Genomic DNA, 17,376 nt, shown 5'->3' with positions numbered 1-17,376 from the left:
AAAAAAAAGAATAATGATTCAAATCAATAAATTAACTAATAACTAAAAATCAATAACCACTGTCTTTAATCAAATAATCCGTTCTTGAAAATAAGCATCTTTTTAATAATTGCAGCAGAGATTTTACACAGCATTCTTACTGCAGAGACAATCACCTTTTTCCCTCAGGGGATGATTATAATTAATATAATTATAAATCATCTGTCAGTTTTGCACTAAACACATTATATAAGCATCTAATATAATAGTCAATAAAATAAAAATGATTTTAAAATCACCAGAGAAAACTTATTAGAAATACAATGCATGCAGTTTAAGACGAAAATTTACATCAGAATTAAGAGTGACCTGATATAAACATGAATAATAATTACAACAAATAAACTGAATGAATGGTGAAAAAAAAAAAAGATTTAAGACAGAATCCAATTCCGCCATCAAAGATTGCATTACCAATTAAACTGTAATTGATTTTCTAATCACTAACAAGAGTTAGTTATTTATCCAGCACTTCACGCTGTAATCAGGTTCAGAGATGGGGATGGAGAGCTCGAGTCCCGCTTAAAGTCTACATCCCGACTATTATAACCCATCCACTGTCACTCAGAGGAGTCGATGTGACACTCATTTCAACTTCAAGGCCTATACTTTTGTCCTGGGTCAGACTTTTTGGATTTCAGTGAACCGCTAATATAGAGCTAAACAACACTGAATCTGTCTGAGAAACACTCCTCCTGTAAGTCTGCTTTTAGAAACACATCGCGCATTCACTGCCTCACTTACATACATTATCAGTCCACTGCTTTCCACAACGGTTGGCTTATAATAATGTTTTCTAATTTGAGTGGTACGAAATTCGAGCATGGCACTGCGTCATTACGTCACGTCTGTAAACATAAAGAAGTTGTCCCGGCTAGTAGGCTATCTCATGTGAGGATCCTGCAGGTGATGGCGGATCGTTTATAGCCTTTTCTCACAGCAGCTAGAATAATTAAATGTATCATTTTGATGGCGGATTGTAATCCAGAAAGGATTATGTGTTTATGAAACACATGTGAATGAAATTATATTAAATGTGCTTCTGATTACAGATCACGCCTGGGATCACACTAGATTTGTATTTTAAAGAAAACCAGTTCAAAGGGAGCATAGTTTGCTTTTTGGGTTAAAAGAATTTCTTAATATGAAATTCAAATGGTGCGACAATTAGATTAAACTGTACAGAAATTGAAATCTACACACTAATACACACTATACTCATAGTCACGCAATGTTTATGTTGTTAATATTAATAATTTGAGAATAAAGTATAACAATAATAAGAATAATTTGCACGGTTAGATGTGATGTGAGCTAATCGGTCGTTAGATTTAATCACCATTGGTATACGATTTATGGTAATGCTTTTTTCCTCAGTTGGTCAGAACAAACGTGGCAGACTTGTTACATGTTCAGATGGCAATATAAGGTGAAAATTCTTATTTGGGTCACATATTCCAAAACGTAGGCTAGAATCTGTGATTGCGAAGTACAGTATCCACATCGGTGTATATATATATATATATATATATATATATGTGAACTGCATCAGTGAATCGCATTCAAGAGTCTCTAGCATTTAACCTAAATTGTAATTTAAAGAAAATCTAAATCACACTTTCTGATGGACTGTTTATAAAGGCGTCCACAGAACGATTTTAAATGTGAACGTACAACAATTTCCGGAATGTTCCTATATGAATGATTTATAAAACATCCAAATGCACTTAAAAAAAAAAAAATCTAAATAAAATCACACTTAAAAAAATAATAATAATTCAACCACAATGTGAACAAGCACATCAGCTCCACCTACAGATATAGATACAGTATACACATCCGAGACACAATATTGTCTGTTTTTGCTCTACTTTAGTTCCAAACAAAGTCACAGCAGAACCGTTGTGCTTCTCTGAGAAACAGTGCAGTGGCATTTTGTTCCTGAATGAATCAGTCGCTTGCTGTGCTCCTGAATAAAGCAACCATTCGAACAAATCAGTTGCATGAATGATTCAATGACTCACTCATTAAGACTTTATCTTGCCCCCATCTACTGTCAATTTTAGTTTCATATTTAAAGTATCATTTCCTTTTTAATTTCAGATTTTGTTATTCAAAATATTATTTTTAAAACACTATTTGCATTATTTAAACATTATTTATGCAATTGTAAACAATATGTAAATGTTCCACTTCTATGGTACAAAAATGTATTTTGTTGATTTCATTTGATTGGTAATTTTAGGGAAAATGCACTGGAAATCAATTTAAACTGGCAAATATCACCCCTTAATGGAAAAGTTAATCATCACAGAGAGAATATGACAGGCCTAAACCAGTCAATCTACCAAAAACACTAATCGCCTAATTATCGTCATCCACAAAATATAAGACAATATCATTTTTTGTCAATATCGCACAAATAGGATGCTCAGAAAATTGGCCTGCCAAGACTGCAAATCAGACAAATCCAAACGATATAAAGCAGTCCTGGGAAAATGTTGAAGATTGAATTAAATTGTCTTTGCTGCAAGAAACCTCAAGTACATTATAAGTGAACCATATAATGAAAAAAATTGTTGCAATTCTTTTAAAAGTCGAATCTGTTGTCAGTGTTGTGGAAAAGCAGTAGATTTAGGTTCGGACTGCTTTACATCCCGATCCTTAATTACTTTTTGTCACTCTTCACTTTCTGTCAAACAAAAAGCCAAAACACACACACACCGACTACAACTTCCAGTGATTACAGCCATTAATCTTCAGCGGAAAACAAAGAGCAGAGCGAACAAATGCTTCCTCTAAACACATTTATTTCTGGTGACGACTATTGTTGAAAACATCACCCAGCTCCTAGAGTTATAATTGACCACACAAATCAGACTAACAGCCCTTCAGCATTTCTTAAAGTCTCTAACAAACAGCCTGTCCAGATGCCATCACCATTCCTTCGCCGTAGAACCAGAGAATTATCTTCTCAGGAATATTTGCTCTTGGCAATGTCATGATGCCAGATGCTGTGGTGTTTCAGAAAGACAGCTGCTTGAGGCAAAGCAAGACCACCAAACTGAAGGATGATCCATATGGACAACAGCAGACTGCAGAAGAGGAAGGGGAGGAGGATGACGATGACGAAGATGAAGTAATAAACTAAGGAGACTGCAGTGCTGTAATTAAGGTTTTAATAGGAGGAACACTTGCATTGCCTTTTAGCTCATTTTGTACATTTCCTACAGTAAATATATCAACTTCAAATGCGATTTTCTCAATATTTTTTTTTTTCAGATTCCAGGTGTTCAAATAGTTGTATCTCAGCCAAACACTGTCCTAATTTAGCTAATTTAATATCCAGGCTAAAAAGTTTCAAGCCCTGTAATATGTGTACCTGCAAAGCTACAGTACTGTTAAAAGTTTTAGGCACTTATAATCAAAAATAATGTCGTAAATAATAAATACAGTATACATGTATGTACTGCATGTATGTATAAACAAAGCACTGTGTGTGTGTGTGTGTGTGTGTGTGTGCATATTTTTTTTTTCTTTCTTTTTTTAAGGTATAGGGTTTTAAATTTAAATGTTTTATGAAGATTATTCTAAGAAGAAAAAGCCTTCTTTCCAAATGCAATCCTCATATTTGGGACAATAATGCACAATCTGTCAACTGAAAGCAGGCTCTTAATATGAATTTGATTAAATATTAGCATAACCTGCAAAATATGAAAGCAAGAAACTGATTTTACAAAGTTGAACCAATGAAACTTCCAAGAGAGAGCCGTTTAACCTTTGCATACAGATTACAATGAGTTACATACAGTAATTACTTTAATCACACCACGGTAAACTAAGATCAAACACCAGCACATCTGTAGAAAATATCACAGAAGTCTAGAAAAGTAGGCGCAAGTCATTTCTAATCAGCAACCAAAAAAAGGCATAATTCTTCTACAGTTTTGTAGATCAATGTGCTCTTTAAAAGACAAACTGTCATCAAGTACAATCATATTTAAACGTTGAAACACTCTCAATCTCTTCACCCCGAGCGGAGTAATAAAATTACGCTAGACGACACTGAGAATTGAGTATCATTATACAAGTTCTCATTATGTAAGAATTTGTAATGACTCAAATGTCTAGAACATGGGGGGAAAAAAACAAAAAACATTTAAACCATTTATTAGTTTGCTGGATTTTCAATTCCAATCTACAAAACATGCATATTTAATGTTATGGGAATGATTTATTTCCACTTTCAATGCAAGACAATTTTTCACAGCCCTTCATGCGAGTACAAAAGGGGAACTGTTGTTTCTGAACATTTGATAAGGATTCGGCAACCTGGTGTTGCATTCAAATACTGCAGATAATCAAAACGGGACAGTGTAATTAACTCTGGGTCACAGATTTTAAAAAAACAACATCTATTCTTTTTTAAGCCTTACTGACAGTTTTCCTGAACAACAAAAGCATAACGTGCTCCTGCCTGCCCTCACCGAATAAATATTTCATTGTGTAAAGAAAAAAAGATGTGATGCAAACACACCATGAGAACGTACGGCAAAAATGGGAAGAAATGCTAGACATATAAAGCAAAGAAGGAAAGTAAAAAATAGGGTTGAGAGTTTCTTACCCCTGCGGCAAATCCCAGACTGCCATCCAAGACCCGCTTCTGAGAGGAAAAAAGAAACGATAAACTGTAAAATCACCAACAACACAATTAAAAAATAAATAAATAAAATGACAGCAGTGGTTGCCAGAAATTTGCCATAAAATACAGTACCAACAGTTTAGGTTTTACAGACTGAAATTAAATTTACAGTAAAACTTGTATATATTTTATCAACTGATATAGGGCCCTATTTTAACGATCTAAGCGCGTGGTCTAAAGCACACGGCACAAGTGCACTCAGGGTGTGTCTGAATCCACTTTTGCTAGTGCCCGGGTGCATGGTCTAAACGTGTTTGTCCCTATTCTTTTAATGAGTAATGTGTGTTTTTTGGGCGTAACGTGCAATAAACCAATCAGAGTCTCATCTCACATTCCCTTTAAGAGCGAGTTGCGCTCGCGCCATGGCGGATTCGCTATTTAAACGGCAGAATTTGAAAAAATGCTTGTTTGTTTTTTTTCTAATAAAATATATTATGCTATGCATTTAAAATTAGTTTAATATGCTATATCCATTCATATGAAAGCTTAAGAACATTTAGATTTTTAAATAATTTCAATCAAACACTGGTGACACAGCCACTTATGTCTATGTCATTTTGAAGTAACACCACAGACTTTATATTCCAAGTTACTATACAGGCTCTGTGGTGTTACCAGGAAAGACAGTAACACCACAGACAAATCGGCATAAATCCAGACTTTTCTAAAATGGAGGTTGCGTGCGTAGTGTGCATTTATCAAAATATGCAAAATCTGCAAGTTATCAACATAACACCACAGACACTAATAAAGTGCGACACATGAAATTGTCAGAAATTTAGCTAAACTTAAGATTAATTAGTAAGAAAGAATGTACTCCCCAGATTAACCAGCACCTGCAGTGACCTTTACACACAGGAAGTAGTACAAATAGCATTACCCTTTTTCTTAAAGGGGTGACATCCATTGTGGTAACACCACAGACATGAATTTGGGGCACAACTTTTTTCTTAAATATAACGAAATATGTATTTTTTAAAACAATTTAATAAAATTGTACGTTAAATAAAATCTATATTCACAATATAACCACTTTATTTGTGTTAAAATGTTATATTGTTGCGATTACATTCCATGAAACCTCTCTAAGGTATGGCGGGAACATCCATATTTTGTTACACATGCAATCTCTCAAACTCAATTAAATATGTATTTTAAAACAAAAATGTAACTATTAATAGTGCACAAATTGTGTTTACCCTACAGAATACAAACATGCAAACATTTTATAATTTATTGGTATTTAAAGTTTATTTCAACTGTTGCAAAGTAGAGGGACACCACTTGCCACCACAAATGAAGAATGATCCAGCTGGTCTATGGCGCAGTCTTTTTTCAGTTCCTCAAAATAGCAACGTGCCAACGATGCGCCCGAACACACCTCGTTTTCAGACCAGCACGCCCATGAGCGCATAAATGGGCGCAAATGCATTTGCTATTTAAACAACATGGCGCAGGACGCGCTGCATCGCGCCGGGTGTATGATAGGGCCCTTAACGTTAATACAGTAGTCAACATTTGAAGTGGATCAAAAAAGTTAATCAAAGTTGTCCTAAGACAAGAGCACAATTTGGTTTTAGGTTTTAGGACAATTTTGTTGAAAGATTTTGATCCACTTCAAAGGTTGACTAGTGTATACCAACCTAATGACCTAGTATAGTTATAAAAAATAAAAAAATTTAAAAAGTGACAGTAAAAAAGTATGTAATAAACATTCAAATAACAACATAATGTTAAATAAAACCCTAAAGCACATAACTTATATCCAAAAATTAAGAAAAAGCATTATCTCAATTAAAAAATAAAAAAAAATCTAACGTTAGCTGTGATCGTTTTGTTTTGTTTTCTACTGTAAATTATACGATAAGTTAAGATAACTTGTTACATTTAACAGTATTTTACTGTAAAATTACGTGAAATATTCTGTTGGATCACACTTTTTTTTTTTTACTGTATATAGTAAGGGAACAAGTTTTTACCATGGCATTTTTATAGTTGTTTCCTTCAAATCGTCATTCACCTTGACTCTTATAAAAATACAAAATAATAAAAACTTTAAATTATAATATTAAGAAGAAAAAAGTTTTCAAAAATAATAATATTTTTTATAAGTATTTTCATTATTTAAATGTTAAGCCAAACCTATTTTACTTGGAGAAATATGAACTAAAATTTCCCCATTAAAGGGGAAACAAAACAGTTTCTGGTACCCATTAACTTAAGTAAAAAATACTATGGAAGTCTACCAGCAACTATTTACTTTAACTTTCATTATATGGAAAACAGCAGTCAGTACATTCTTCATAATATCGTCTTCTGTGGATATGACAGAATTTTCATTTTTAACTCTCCCTTTAAGCTTCTCTCTGTATCGCTCTATATTGAATGAAAGCCCTGACTGATGTAACCTGTCTCACCTGTCTGCTGGAGAAGACGAAGACGAGAGCGGCTCCAGCTGCGGTGAGACCCCAGGTGAACAGGGTCCCCAGCAGGGCCTGAACCACAGGACTGACGCCTGCAATCATGGTGCCTGTGCAAATCAAACGTAGAGAGATGGAGGATGTGTGACGGGTGTGTGAGCCAAATCCTGTTTATCCAGGATATCTGCAAACACCGAGCTCTGTGCATTAAAACAAGCCCATTTAAACCATTACGTTTAGTTACAGGTAGAATGGCAAGCTCAGCGTATGTAGTTTATAATTACTGTTTAATATCTGCCACATATGTGACCCTGGAGCACAAAAGCAGTCATAAGCAGCACAGGTATATTTATAGCAATAACCAACAATGCATTGTATGGGTCAAAATTATCAATTTTTCTTTTATGCCAAAAATCATTAGGATATTAAGTAAAGATCATGTTCCATGAAGATATTTTGTACATTTCCTACCATAAATATCAACTTTAAATGCGATTTTCTCAATATTTCGATTTTTTTGCACCCTCAGATTCCAGATTGTCCTATGCTAACAAATCATACATCAATGGGAAGCTTATTTTTCCAGCTTTCAGATGATGTATAAATCTCAATTTTTAAAAAAAAATCTGGTTTTGTGGTCCAGGGTCACATTTATGTCACAATATATGTGGACTAGACATATGTGTCAGTTCTGAGTGAGTGCAACATCTGTCATTATGCATGAATCAAACAATTAAACATATTAACTAGCACTGCAGTTCCTTCCTATCGAAACAATGTTCATTGGCAGTTTAAACACTCATAAATTATATAATAAAGAAAATGCAGCGCTATTTAATGAAATAACAGACTGCAAAGTTCATCTGCTGAAGACTATCGTCAACTTATGCTGCATTTAAATATGCCAGTATTTCAGAAACACTAAATAAACGCGTCGATAGCAGATTTGTGCTTTTTTCCCATTGATTTCATTCATTTTACTGCCGCAGCATACACAACTTACTATTGAATAAGTTAGTACTTACTGTTTAGACACCAACTGAACTGCTTCACTTCCTGCTTCCCTGTGTACACGTGTCTGTGTTACGGCCGAAGTCCCGCCTCTCTCGAGCTCCTATTGGTTCGTTTCGCACGCAATGGAGTTTTAAAGTGTCTACGTCAGCTACGTTCCAACAGGTTATCGCATGTGGATTCCGATTTACCTGGCTGAAAATACATAAAACAATAAATATAAATACATAAAAATGGTCATTTACTTCTTGATATGGTGATCTGCTGCTGTATACTGTAAAAAAATATTAAATAAAAAATAAAAAAAGTCAAACCTGCTAATAAAATAAAGATTATTTGAGTACATTTTACAATAAAATACTATTTCAGTCTTTCAACTTTTCATTTAAATGTGTTAGCTGCCTTTCTTTCACATTATTTTTTAAAATTGTTTCAAAGTAAAAAAAAAAAAAAAGTTCAACATAGTCTATACAGAATAATAATATTAAGAAAAAATAATAAATTAAATTAAATTAATATAAATTAAATTAATAATATAAATAAATAAAATAATTATTAATAAAATTACAAATAATAAAATTGAATTATTAATTTTGTGAAATTTTATTTAATAATTTTTACAATTATTCTCTGTGCCCCCGACTGTATTATTATGTATATATAGCATGTGCTCTGATACTTTCATGCTGCTTTATATTCAAGTGACCCGAGTTTGAACCCCGTTCAAATTATATTCCAATCCCATCAATGATACAATTATAAAATGTAATACTTTTTATATTGCGTTATTTCTCTAATCAACCTTTTCTTATCTCATGTGCGCTCTTTAATTAGCTCCTTTATATTTGCTCTTCAGTTATTACTCTCCTTTTATCTCTCATCTCTTTTCTCATTTATTTGATCTAATATCTTGTTTGATAACGACAGCTTTCTTAGAAACGCATCTGGTAATGTATCCTCCGTCTCCTTTATGGTGAGCAGACTGTTGTTTCTTTCATGGCAATGGGATTCACTAACCATATGAACTTCTGATGTATGTTCGTCTTTGAGAACAGAGTCCATCAGGGCTGTTCAGTGACGTTTAAAATAGCAAAACGAAATATTAAAATGACTTCCATCACATAGAACATGACTATATTATTTTTATTGTGACAGATAAATTACACCGGATTTCTCTTCAGGAATTGTTACCAGAAAAATGGCAAAAATGGACAAAGTAAAGCATCACTGAACTTTACAGGTGATTCACTACGGCCATGTGCATTTGAGATTTGTATTTAAGATGTACGAGAAGCCATAAGAACAGAGATGAACGATAAAAGGGGAGTAATTTCAGTACAATTGAAAACAGAAATAATGGAACTAATTAAAGACACATGCAAATAAAAAAAAACAACTCGAAAGACAAAGGAATAAAGAGATGCACAGATGAGACCAGGAACATGCATTAAAGGTTTTTGAACATTTCTTCTTTCCCAAACAGTTACAATTCTTAGAAACCACAACATGCTGTTTGTAAAACCGGTATGTTCCTTGTTAAGAGATGCAAGAAAACTCAAGCCCAGAACAGTGAAACCAAACGCCGACCGTGGAGATTTATTGGAGTGGTCTGGATACCTGTCTTCAAGTCACTTGAGGCCCTTTAAACCTCTAAATAAGCTCAAAGCATTTCCAAGTTTACAGTAACATGCCAATGGAAAGTTCCAAATTCTAGGAATGATTTCATGGAATTGGGAGTAGGGCGGCCTTCAAAACAATCTGCATATTGCATAACCGCATATTTACCACCAAAACTGTGCTTGTCAGTGAGGTGAGTATATAGCTCACTATATAAGCATTACCTCCCTCAGTTACCGTTATCCTGGGAAGTTCACTGTGAGAATTGCGGCATTCCAACTATGCGTGTCCGAGGAGGAACAGGACTAAGGTGATCGCTCATTACTCTTGCCCTTTTATCTGCAACCGTTTCCACCCACCGAGGCCTTGTGCGTGATAAATGATTCACTGACCAACAAACAAAGACAATCGGCGAGAAATATAAACACTGAAGGGGGGAACGCAGCGCATTAAAACAAGCAGAGGGAGACAGGCCAGATTCATCACTCATCCTTTGGGGACGTATTTGGAAAGTGGGTGGCCCAGAGGGGAAGTTGGGGGATGATCGGCTCAGATTGACCCCCCACTGAACTGCGAGAAAAGGGAGGAAACAGAGGGGTGGAGAGAAGGAGGAAAATGAGAGGGAGTGAGCAAGGGAGTGTGAAAGAAAGAGGCTGGATGGACCTTCTGACAAGGGTGTTTAGTTATGAAAACAAAAGTATTGTAACAGATGGCACCCTGGAAACCTCTTAACAGCGGATTGGAACGAGCCGGCGCAGCTTATCGGAGTCAACGGATGACTTTAGACACACACACACACACACACACACTCTGGGCGCTGCTGGGGGGATATATAAGATCTCACTAGGAGGGTCAAACACCCACTAGATTTCTGCTTTGGAGTCTAGATCTTTCAACAAATATCCTACCAGTCGTTTGAGTGCCGGTTCTTTTGGGTGAAGCTTGTTTTTCCTCCAAGCTTATGCTGAAATTTCTTCAAAGACCAACTGGGGAAGTTCTCGAGATGGGAAAATAAACCAGCTTCAAGGACAAGGTGGATGCAAACCTGTGGAGATCAAGAACTAATTTTGGCAAGATCTGATACGGTTCAACTCGCAAGGACTGCAAGGACTACAAACTGCTTTTGACCAGACGTTTAAGAAAGATCTAATACATTTGAACTACAAACCATTTTCTTCCAGAAATTTTGGCGAGATCTAATACATTTGTACTTCTGCAAGGATTACAAACCATATTTTTCCAGAAATTTCAGCAAGTTATAATATTTAATTTAAACTTCTCCTGCAAGGACTGCAAACCATTTTTGACCATAAATTTTGTCAAGATCTAATACATTTGAACTTCTCCTGCAATTTTTGAATTTTCATCAAGATCTTCTCCTCCAAGAACTACAAAACCGTTTCTGACCAGTAATGGAAACCTCAAAACCTTTGGGAATGTTTTACGACAACGTGTCGATCGTAGATCTGGACAGCTCTGCGATAAACAACATCTACATTCAGGAGGACTTCAATGCTTTCAGCGTCACTATGGCCGTCTTGTACCTGGCCGTGTGCATTGTGGGATTGGCCGGGAACTCGCTGGTCATCGTCGCCATTCTGAAACTGGACAAAATGTCTTCGGCGACCACCGTCTACATTTTCAACTTGGCTCTGGCGGATGGACTCTTCATGGTAGGACTCCCGTTCATCGCCATCCAAAACTTCCAGGACCAGTGGATCTTCGGAGACGCCGTTTGTAAGCTGGTTATGGTTCTGGATGGCATCAATCAATTCACAAGCGTGTTCTGCTTGACGGTGATGAGTGTTGATCGCTATATGGCTCTGGTAGACCCGTTACGCTTCGCTCGCTGGCGGACACCGCAACGGGCGAAGATCATTGCCACATTAATGTGGTTTATCTCTCTGTTTCCAGTGCTTCCAATGGCTATTCACTTTTCTGCCAACTATGGTTTGTGCACCGTCGACCCTCATGTTGCATCTGACACCTGGTGGTTGGCCTTTCTTAGCTACACGTTCGTACTGGGCTTCGCCTTGCCGTTCATCGTAATGATTGTGTTTTACACAGCACTTCTAGTGACTCTGAGAAACGCCAGACAGCAAACGTCTTCATTGGAAAGTCACAGGTTTGAGAAACAGGTTACTAAGATGGTAGTGGCGGTCGTTTTGGTGTTTGGCATCTGCTGGCTGCCGTTCTACGTCTTCAACTTTTGCTCTCTGCACCAAATAGACCTGATGCTCGATTTCACGCGTGGCTTTGAGTTTGTGGTGCTGCTGTCGTACTCATGGAGCTGCGCCAATCCAATACTGTACGCATGTTTGTCGGAAACCTTTCGAAGGCATTTCCACTCCCTCCTTTGCCCTCACAAGAGCTCACGGACACACTGCGACAGAGACACCGAGGGCTTTGTATTGCACGACACCAACGTACAAAGCATGCTAGCTTAGTACGTCTTTGTTTTAAATCGTTAGAAGGGTTTGTGTTGCAATGCATTCCCACTTTGTAAACAGACAATCTTTGCTCGCCACACTTGTGTAGTACAGTCTCTGAGACTGCATTTGCTTCTGTGCAATAGAGAAAAAGACACGAGCAGACTGAGGCGTGATAAGTGGTGAGTGGAAGTCGATAACTCACACTTTTCTGCAGCAATGTTATTTCACCACAAAAGCAAATTTGCTCGGTTTCTGTGCAAAGGAAGGGCCGTGTTGTAAGGATGATTATGCAATTTCTGCCCTCCTGTACAAGTGCTGTCAAACTGATTGTGGACTTCGGGATGATGTCATGGTTGTCATGGCATCCAGCTTGGACCAAATATTTGAGGATTTTTGTGTGACTGTTACTGAATGACACATGAAGAAGGAATGTGGCTGTGAATTTGTTTGAAAACAGTTGATGAATATGATGTTAATGGCCAACATTTGTTTAAATAACCATGTGTTATTATATAATCTACACAGGGTAATGTATATTTTTATTATTTGATTTTTTAATATATGTTATTTGATTTTTTTAAATATATATTTTGCTACTTTTTTGGAGGAGGGGGGGGGTTGCTTTTTTTGCTGGGAAGTAATTATGCTTTGTAAGTTTTTGATAATATATTCTGAACTGATGATTCTGAAATGATTAGAAAGTATTTTATGCTTCTGCTTTGATGGCAATATTTTACTTTATTGCATGTATTGAATATTTCCATATAATCATCCAAAAATTTTTTTTTTTGGGGGGGGGGGGTATATTACTTTCTACATATGTAATTTATCATTGTTCATAAACATTAAAATTCACAGCTAACAACAAAGTGTGTAATTCTATTTCTTCAAGTAAGGGGAATGAATTATTAAAACATTCATGAATCTCTGAGCACCTCTCAAAAGTTTTTAGTGGAAGTTGTCAAAAGTTTCCAGATTAAAGTTTAAGGAGAACCAAACATGCATTCAGTTTGAGATGTTTCTGCTTCAAATGTAGAAATGTATAACCACTTGCAGATAAAAAACAAATCTGTCATCTACTTTAAGTTTGACTCAGGTTTGATTTTATATACTGACAGCTTGAAGGCTTGCAACTGAGAAATGCTTGAGAAAATGGTCCACAACACTTCTTTGTCTCACATCTGGCCCACATTTGAAATGTTATAAAGGTGTTGTTTTTGCAGCAGTTTTATAGGCAGTCAAGGTGCAATACAAGCCCATAACATACCTTTCCTTATTCAGTATTCATGACTAAAGGGGAACCTGCATAAAACTTTTCTCATCAAAATACGAACACACATGTATACATGTATAAATGCATATACATACTCACACTTTTCTTAAAATGATCGTTGTTGCCTGTCATCCTGTTAAAAATAAATAAATAAATATGTATGTATGCAGAGCTGGGTAGATTACTTACAAATCGTAATCTGTTACTGATTCCAGATTACACGACGAAGTAACGTAATCCGTTACATTACACATTTTAGGTAATATAATCAGATTACTTTTAGATTACTTTTGATTTAACTCGTTTATCACATTGATTTAAATAGCATTATTTTGTACCATAATGATGTAAAAAATACAAAGAGTAAGAAAACTTGTTCCATTAATTGTAATTTACAACATGAAGTGCATTAAACATTATATTACATCAAGGTTTCCCAAACTAAGGTTCGTAAAGGAACTGCAGAGGGGTTGTGAGTTTAATGAAAAGCTGAGAATTAATTAAATCATTTTTTTTCTTTAAAATTTTTTTTTTTATTATTTGAACTCCCTTTCGAGGAAAGTCTCTTCACTTGGCGGCCATATTTAATTTGCAACGCCTCCGGGCAGCTCGTGCAAGACCTATCTTAATGAATGGGGGAATCCTGAAATCTCAAAAACTGCTTGCTGAACTCAAAATGTCAAATCAGCAACAAAAATCTGAAATTAATTGCCCCATGAATGTTGTTTCTTATGCTCAAATAGCGTTTAAAAAGCTTATTTTTCAGGCTCGACCAGCCAATGCGCACACGCGGAGTCATAACGTGCTTATACTGCGCATGTGCCTGGTCACCTGGTCAGGTTTCTATGGGAAATTTGGACTATTCCTCCATACTGCGCGTTGCAGTTTTTCCCATTCATAAGTATAGAACCGTCTTTGCATTTCTAGTCTTTGTTTTAAATAAAACACTTACTAAAAAAAGATGAAATATTTGTATTTACCTGCATGCAATGTGATCATTAATCAACATCAAAGAAACTGTGAGCATGCAAATGTGTTACTTAATTATTGAAATATTTATTTTAAAATCTAAGGGTACTTAAAGCAAATATATTTGGTGAATAAGGTTTAGATGACAAAGTTTTGTAATGCCTGCATTACATGTAACTAAGAAATAACGTGAATATGTGCATTTTAATTAGTTATAATTAATAATACATGGTTAAAAAACCTACAGAGTAATAATTCAAATAAAAATGAATGTGTTCATCAGTAGCCTAGTTGATGCAATGTTGAAAATATTTTTGTAAATCCAGTGTTCAGATGCAGTCGCCACCTGACTAATGACTGATCTTTGAGTGAATTTCCACAAAACTGGACTATATATACATATATATATAATATGTATATAATCGGTAGGCTATTTTAGAAAGGAAAATTTAAAAGATGAAAAAGAGAAATTAAGGAGAATCAATGATTTATGAATAATTTATTGCTATTGTGTGAATAATATGTAATCATGTAATCCATAAAAAAGTAACTGTAGTCTGATTACGAGTATTTTAAAATGTAACTTACTCTGATTACAAGTACTTAATTTTTGGAATCTGATTACGTAATCCAGATTACATCAGTTACTACTAGGGATGCACCGATACTTTTATTTTGGTACTTGTTGATACCGAGCACCGATACCGATATTTTCATTGCATTTGTAAAAATTTCGTCTCATCTGCCCTTCGTATCTGTGGACAATATATATTCACATTGACATTCATACCCATCTTCGGTGCAAACCTCAGAAGTCAGCCACTCACCTCAAGTCTCCCCTGCACAGCTCCGTAATCCACATCCTGTTCAATAAACATTTATGTACTATTACTTACCTCTGTGTCCGGCTGCATATGTTACAGGTATGTGATGGATTACAATCAACCAAAATTATTCAGACAGCTGTTAGTATCACAATATTTACACAACTATCAATACTTTGTCAGGCAACCCTTGGCCTTAATGACAGCCTGTAGTCTCCTGGGCATGCTGTCAACCAGGTTCATGCAAACCTGAACTTCAGCTTTTTTTTTGTTTGTTTTTTCCAGACTCGGTCTGAATAATTTTTGGTTCCAAATTTGTATCAATTTTATTGGTAGTCCACTGTATGAAGAATTTTTGGATATAATGTCACAGTTTACTTTATTTTGCTATCCTCTCTTACATAAATGAACTATAGTGTCCTGCACCCACTAGTAAAAAATATCAAATTATATTTGGTCTCTGAATAATTTTTGGTTTGACTGTATATCCTTCGGTTATTTTCACACTTAATTATGCACATTAAAATGTATTTTACAAGTTTTTGTTGCTTTCACTGTTCACTTTTTATTTTTTGCTCTATGGTACATCATCTTTAATTCAATTGCATTAGAGCTGCTAAAATCACGCGTTTTGCTGTAATAATGCAGGGAACCACTCGTTATAAATCTCCTAACTGTGATATTTTCAGAAGTAGAAGTCGCGTGTTTCTTTGCTTTTCTTTCTAATGCAGAAACACTCATGAAGCGAGCAAAACATGCACAACGCGCGCACGTGTTTGTACTGGTGCAGAATGAGAGGACAGCAGCCTCGCGCATTTCACACAGGCTGCTAGTTTCACTTTCGCCAGAAAGTCGTGTATGCTTAAGGTTGAAAATAAATTATTTTATAGTGAATGCCCCTATAAATTGTCTTAGATTTACGATTCAGTTTTAATCCAAGTGATGCATGCTATGTGAGCGAACATCAATAAAGATCACAGAAGTGCGCGCGCTCTATCTCTCCCTGCCTCCCTCCCAGTAGAAATTTTGGGTATCTATACTTTACTGGAGTAATTATTTTTCAGCCGACTTTTTACTTCTACCCTTACATTTTCACGCCATTATCTGTACTTTCTACACCTTACATTTTAAAAATAGCCTCGTTACTCCTATTTCATTTCGGCTTGTGATCGTTCAAAAAAAAAAAACCTATCCAGATAAATCGCGCCGTCCGGGTAGAGTGAATTTGATTGTGTTTGGATGAGAAGTATAAACACATACCATTCCGACACCCTATTGGTTTGCACGCGATCCATCGCACCTGCACATGACACAAATCACATCACACTCCAGCAAGGACGTAGCCAGTGTTGGGGTCGTTACTCAAAAAAGATTATTTCTTAAGAACTATACTCTCATTCCGGCGTAATAATCAAGGAACTTTGCTGCCGTACCATGGCGCAGTGATATTACGCAGCGCCTGAAAGTAGTCCCCAGCTAGGTACCTAAATTATAATATAGCTGGGGACTACTTTCAGGCGCTACGTAATATCACTGCGCCATGGTACGGCAGCAAAGTTCCTTGATTACTACGCCGGAATGAGAGTATAGTTCCTAATCATATCGGCCTAGAAAATCGCAACTTTTCATTTTCTACCGGTCTTGAATGAATGAAGCATTTATATAGCGCTTTTATTGTGTATTGCTATACACCCAAAGCGCTTTACAATCATGTGGGGGGTCTCTCCTCAACCACCACCAGTCTTAATACACGACATAACTACAGAAGAGTCAAGTTTTAAATAGGACAAATATCGAAACTCTTTGGTCATTTTTGAACGCGATGCTACTGGTCTAATCGGATTCAACGATCTATGCTAAGCTAAAGCTCTTCTCTCGAAGAGACCTCGAGCGAAATGTAATTGATGTAACTTAGATTACTCTGTTGTTGTACATACAGGATCGAGTCCAAAGTGTTTGTTACATCTTCTAGTTAAATGTGACATTGGTGCCATTAGCTATAGAATTGAGCATAGTACAAACCAGGAAGGTATCAGGATTGAGTTTATTAATCACTTGGATTAATCATTAATTTTGACAGCACTAATGT

General features: G+C 35.9%; 2 protein-coding genes across 6 annotated transcripts in view; one reads left to right on the top strand and one right to left on the bottom strand.

Moving 5' to 3' along the window:
- LOC131550578 (zinc transporter ZIP11-like) overlaps window positions 1-16,694 on the bottom strand; it is a 148,438-nt gene extending 131,744 nt beyond the window's left edge. The window contains exons 1-5 of one of the 5 annotated variants that reach the window (XM_058792753.1): window positions 16,548-16,694; window positions 10,698-10,834; window positions 8,187-8,367; window positions 7,159-7,271; window positions 4,664-4,702 (exon numbers count right to left, since the gene is read on the bottom strand). In XM_058792753.1, coding sequence (XP_058648736.1) covers window positions 4,664-4,702; window positions 7,159-7,266 — 147 coding nt within the window. In that variant the 5' untranslated portion in view covers window positions 7,267-7,271; window positions 8,187-8,367; window positions 10,698-10,834; window positions 16,548-16,694. Of the gene's footprint in view, window positions 1-4,663; window positions 4,703-7,158; window positions 7,357-8,186; window positions 8,368-10,697; window positions 10,835-13,593; window positions 13,610-16,547 lie in introns of those variants that run through there. The other 4 variants (XM_058792749.1, XM_058792752.1, XM_058792750.1 and 1 more) reach the window with 4 other exon arrangements.
- LOC131550577 (somatostatin receptor type 2) lies at window positions 10,833-16,283 on the top strand. The gene has a single exon (XM_058792748.1). It carries the CDS (start codon window positions 11,202-11,204, stop codon window positions 12,234-12,236), a length of 1,035 nt encoding a protein of 344 aa, XP_058648731.1. The 5' UTR covers window positions 10,833-11,201; the 3' UTR covers window positions 12,237-16,283.
- Window positions 16,695-17,376: the final 682 nt, after the last annotated feature.

Source organism: Onychostoma macrolepis, chromosome 12 (assembly GCF_012432095.1).
Source record: "Onychostoma macrolepis isolate SWU-2019 chromosome 12, ASM1243209v1, whole genome shotgun sequence".
NCBI lineage: Eukaryota > Metazoa > Chordata > Actinopteri > Cypriniformes > Cyprinidae > Onychostoma > Onychostoma macrolepis.
The sequence above is the reverse complement of the archived record's forward strand: the minus strand, read 5'-3'. Positions and strand labels throughout refer to the sequence as shown.

Excerpts from the sequence above, each read along its gene's own strand:
- LOC131550577 (XM_058792748.1), top strand. The coding sequence starts at position 11,202 with ATGGAAACCTCAAAACCTTTGGGAATGTTTTACGACAACGTGTCGATC.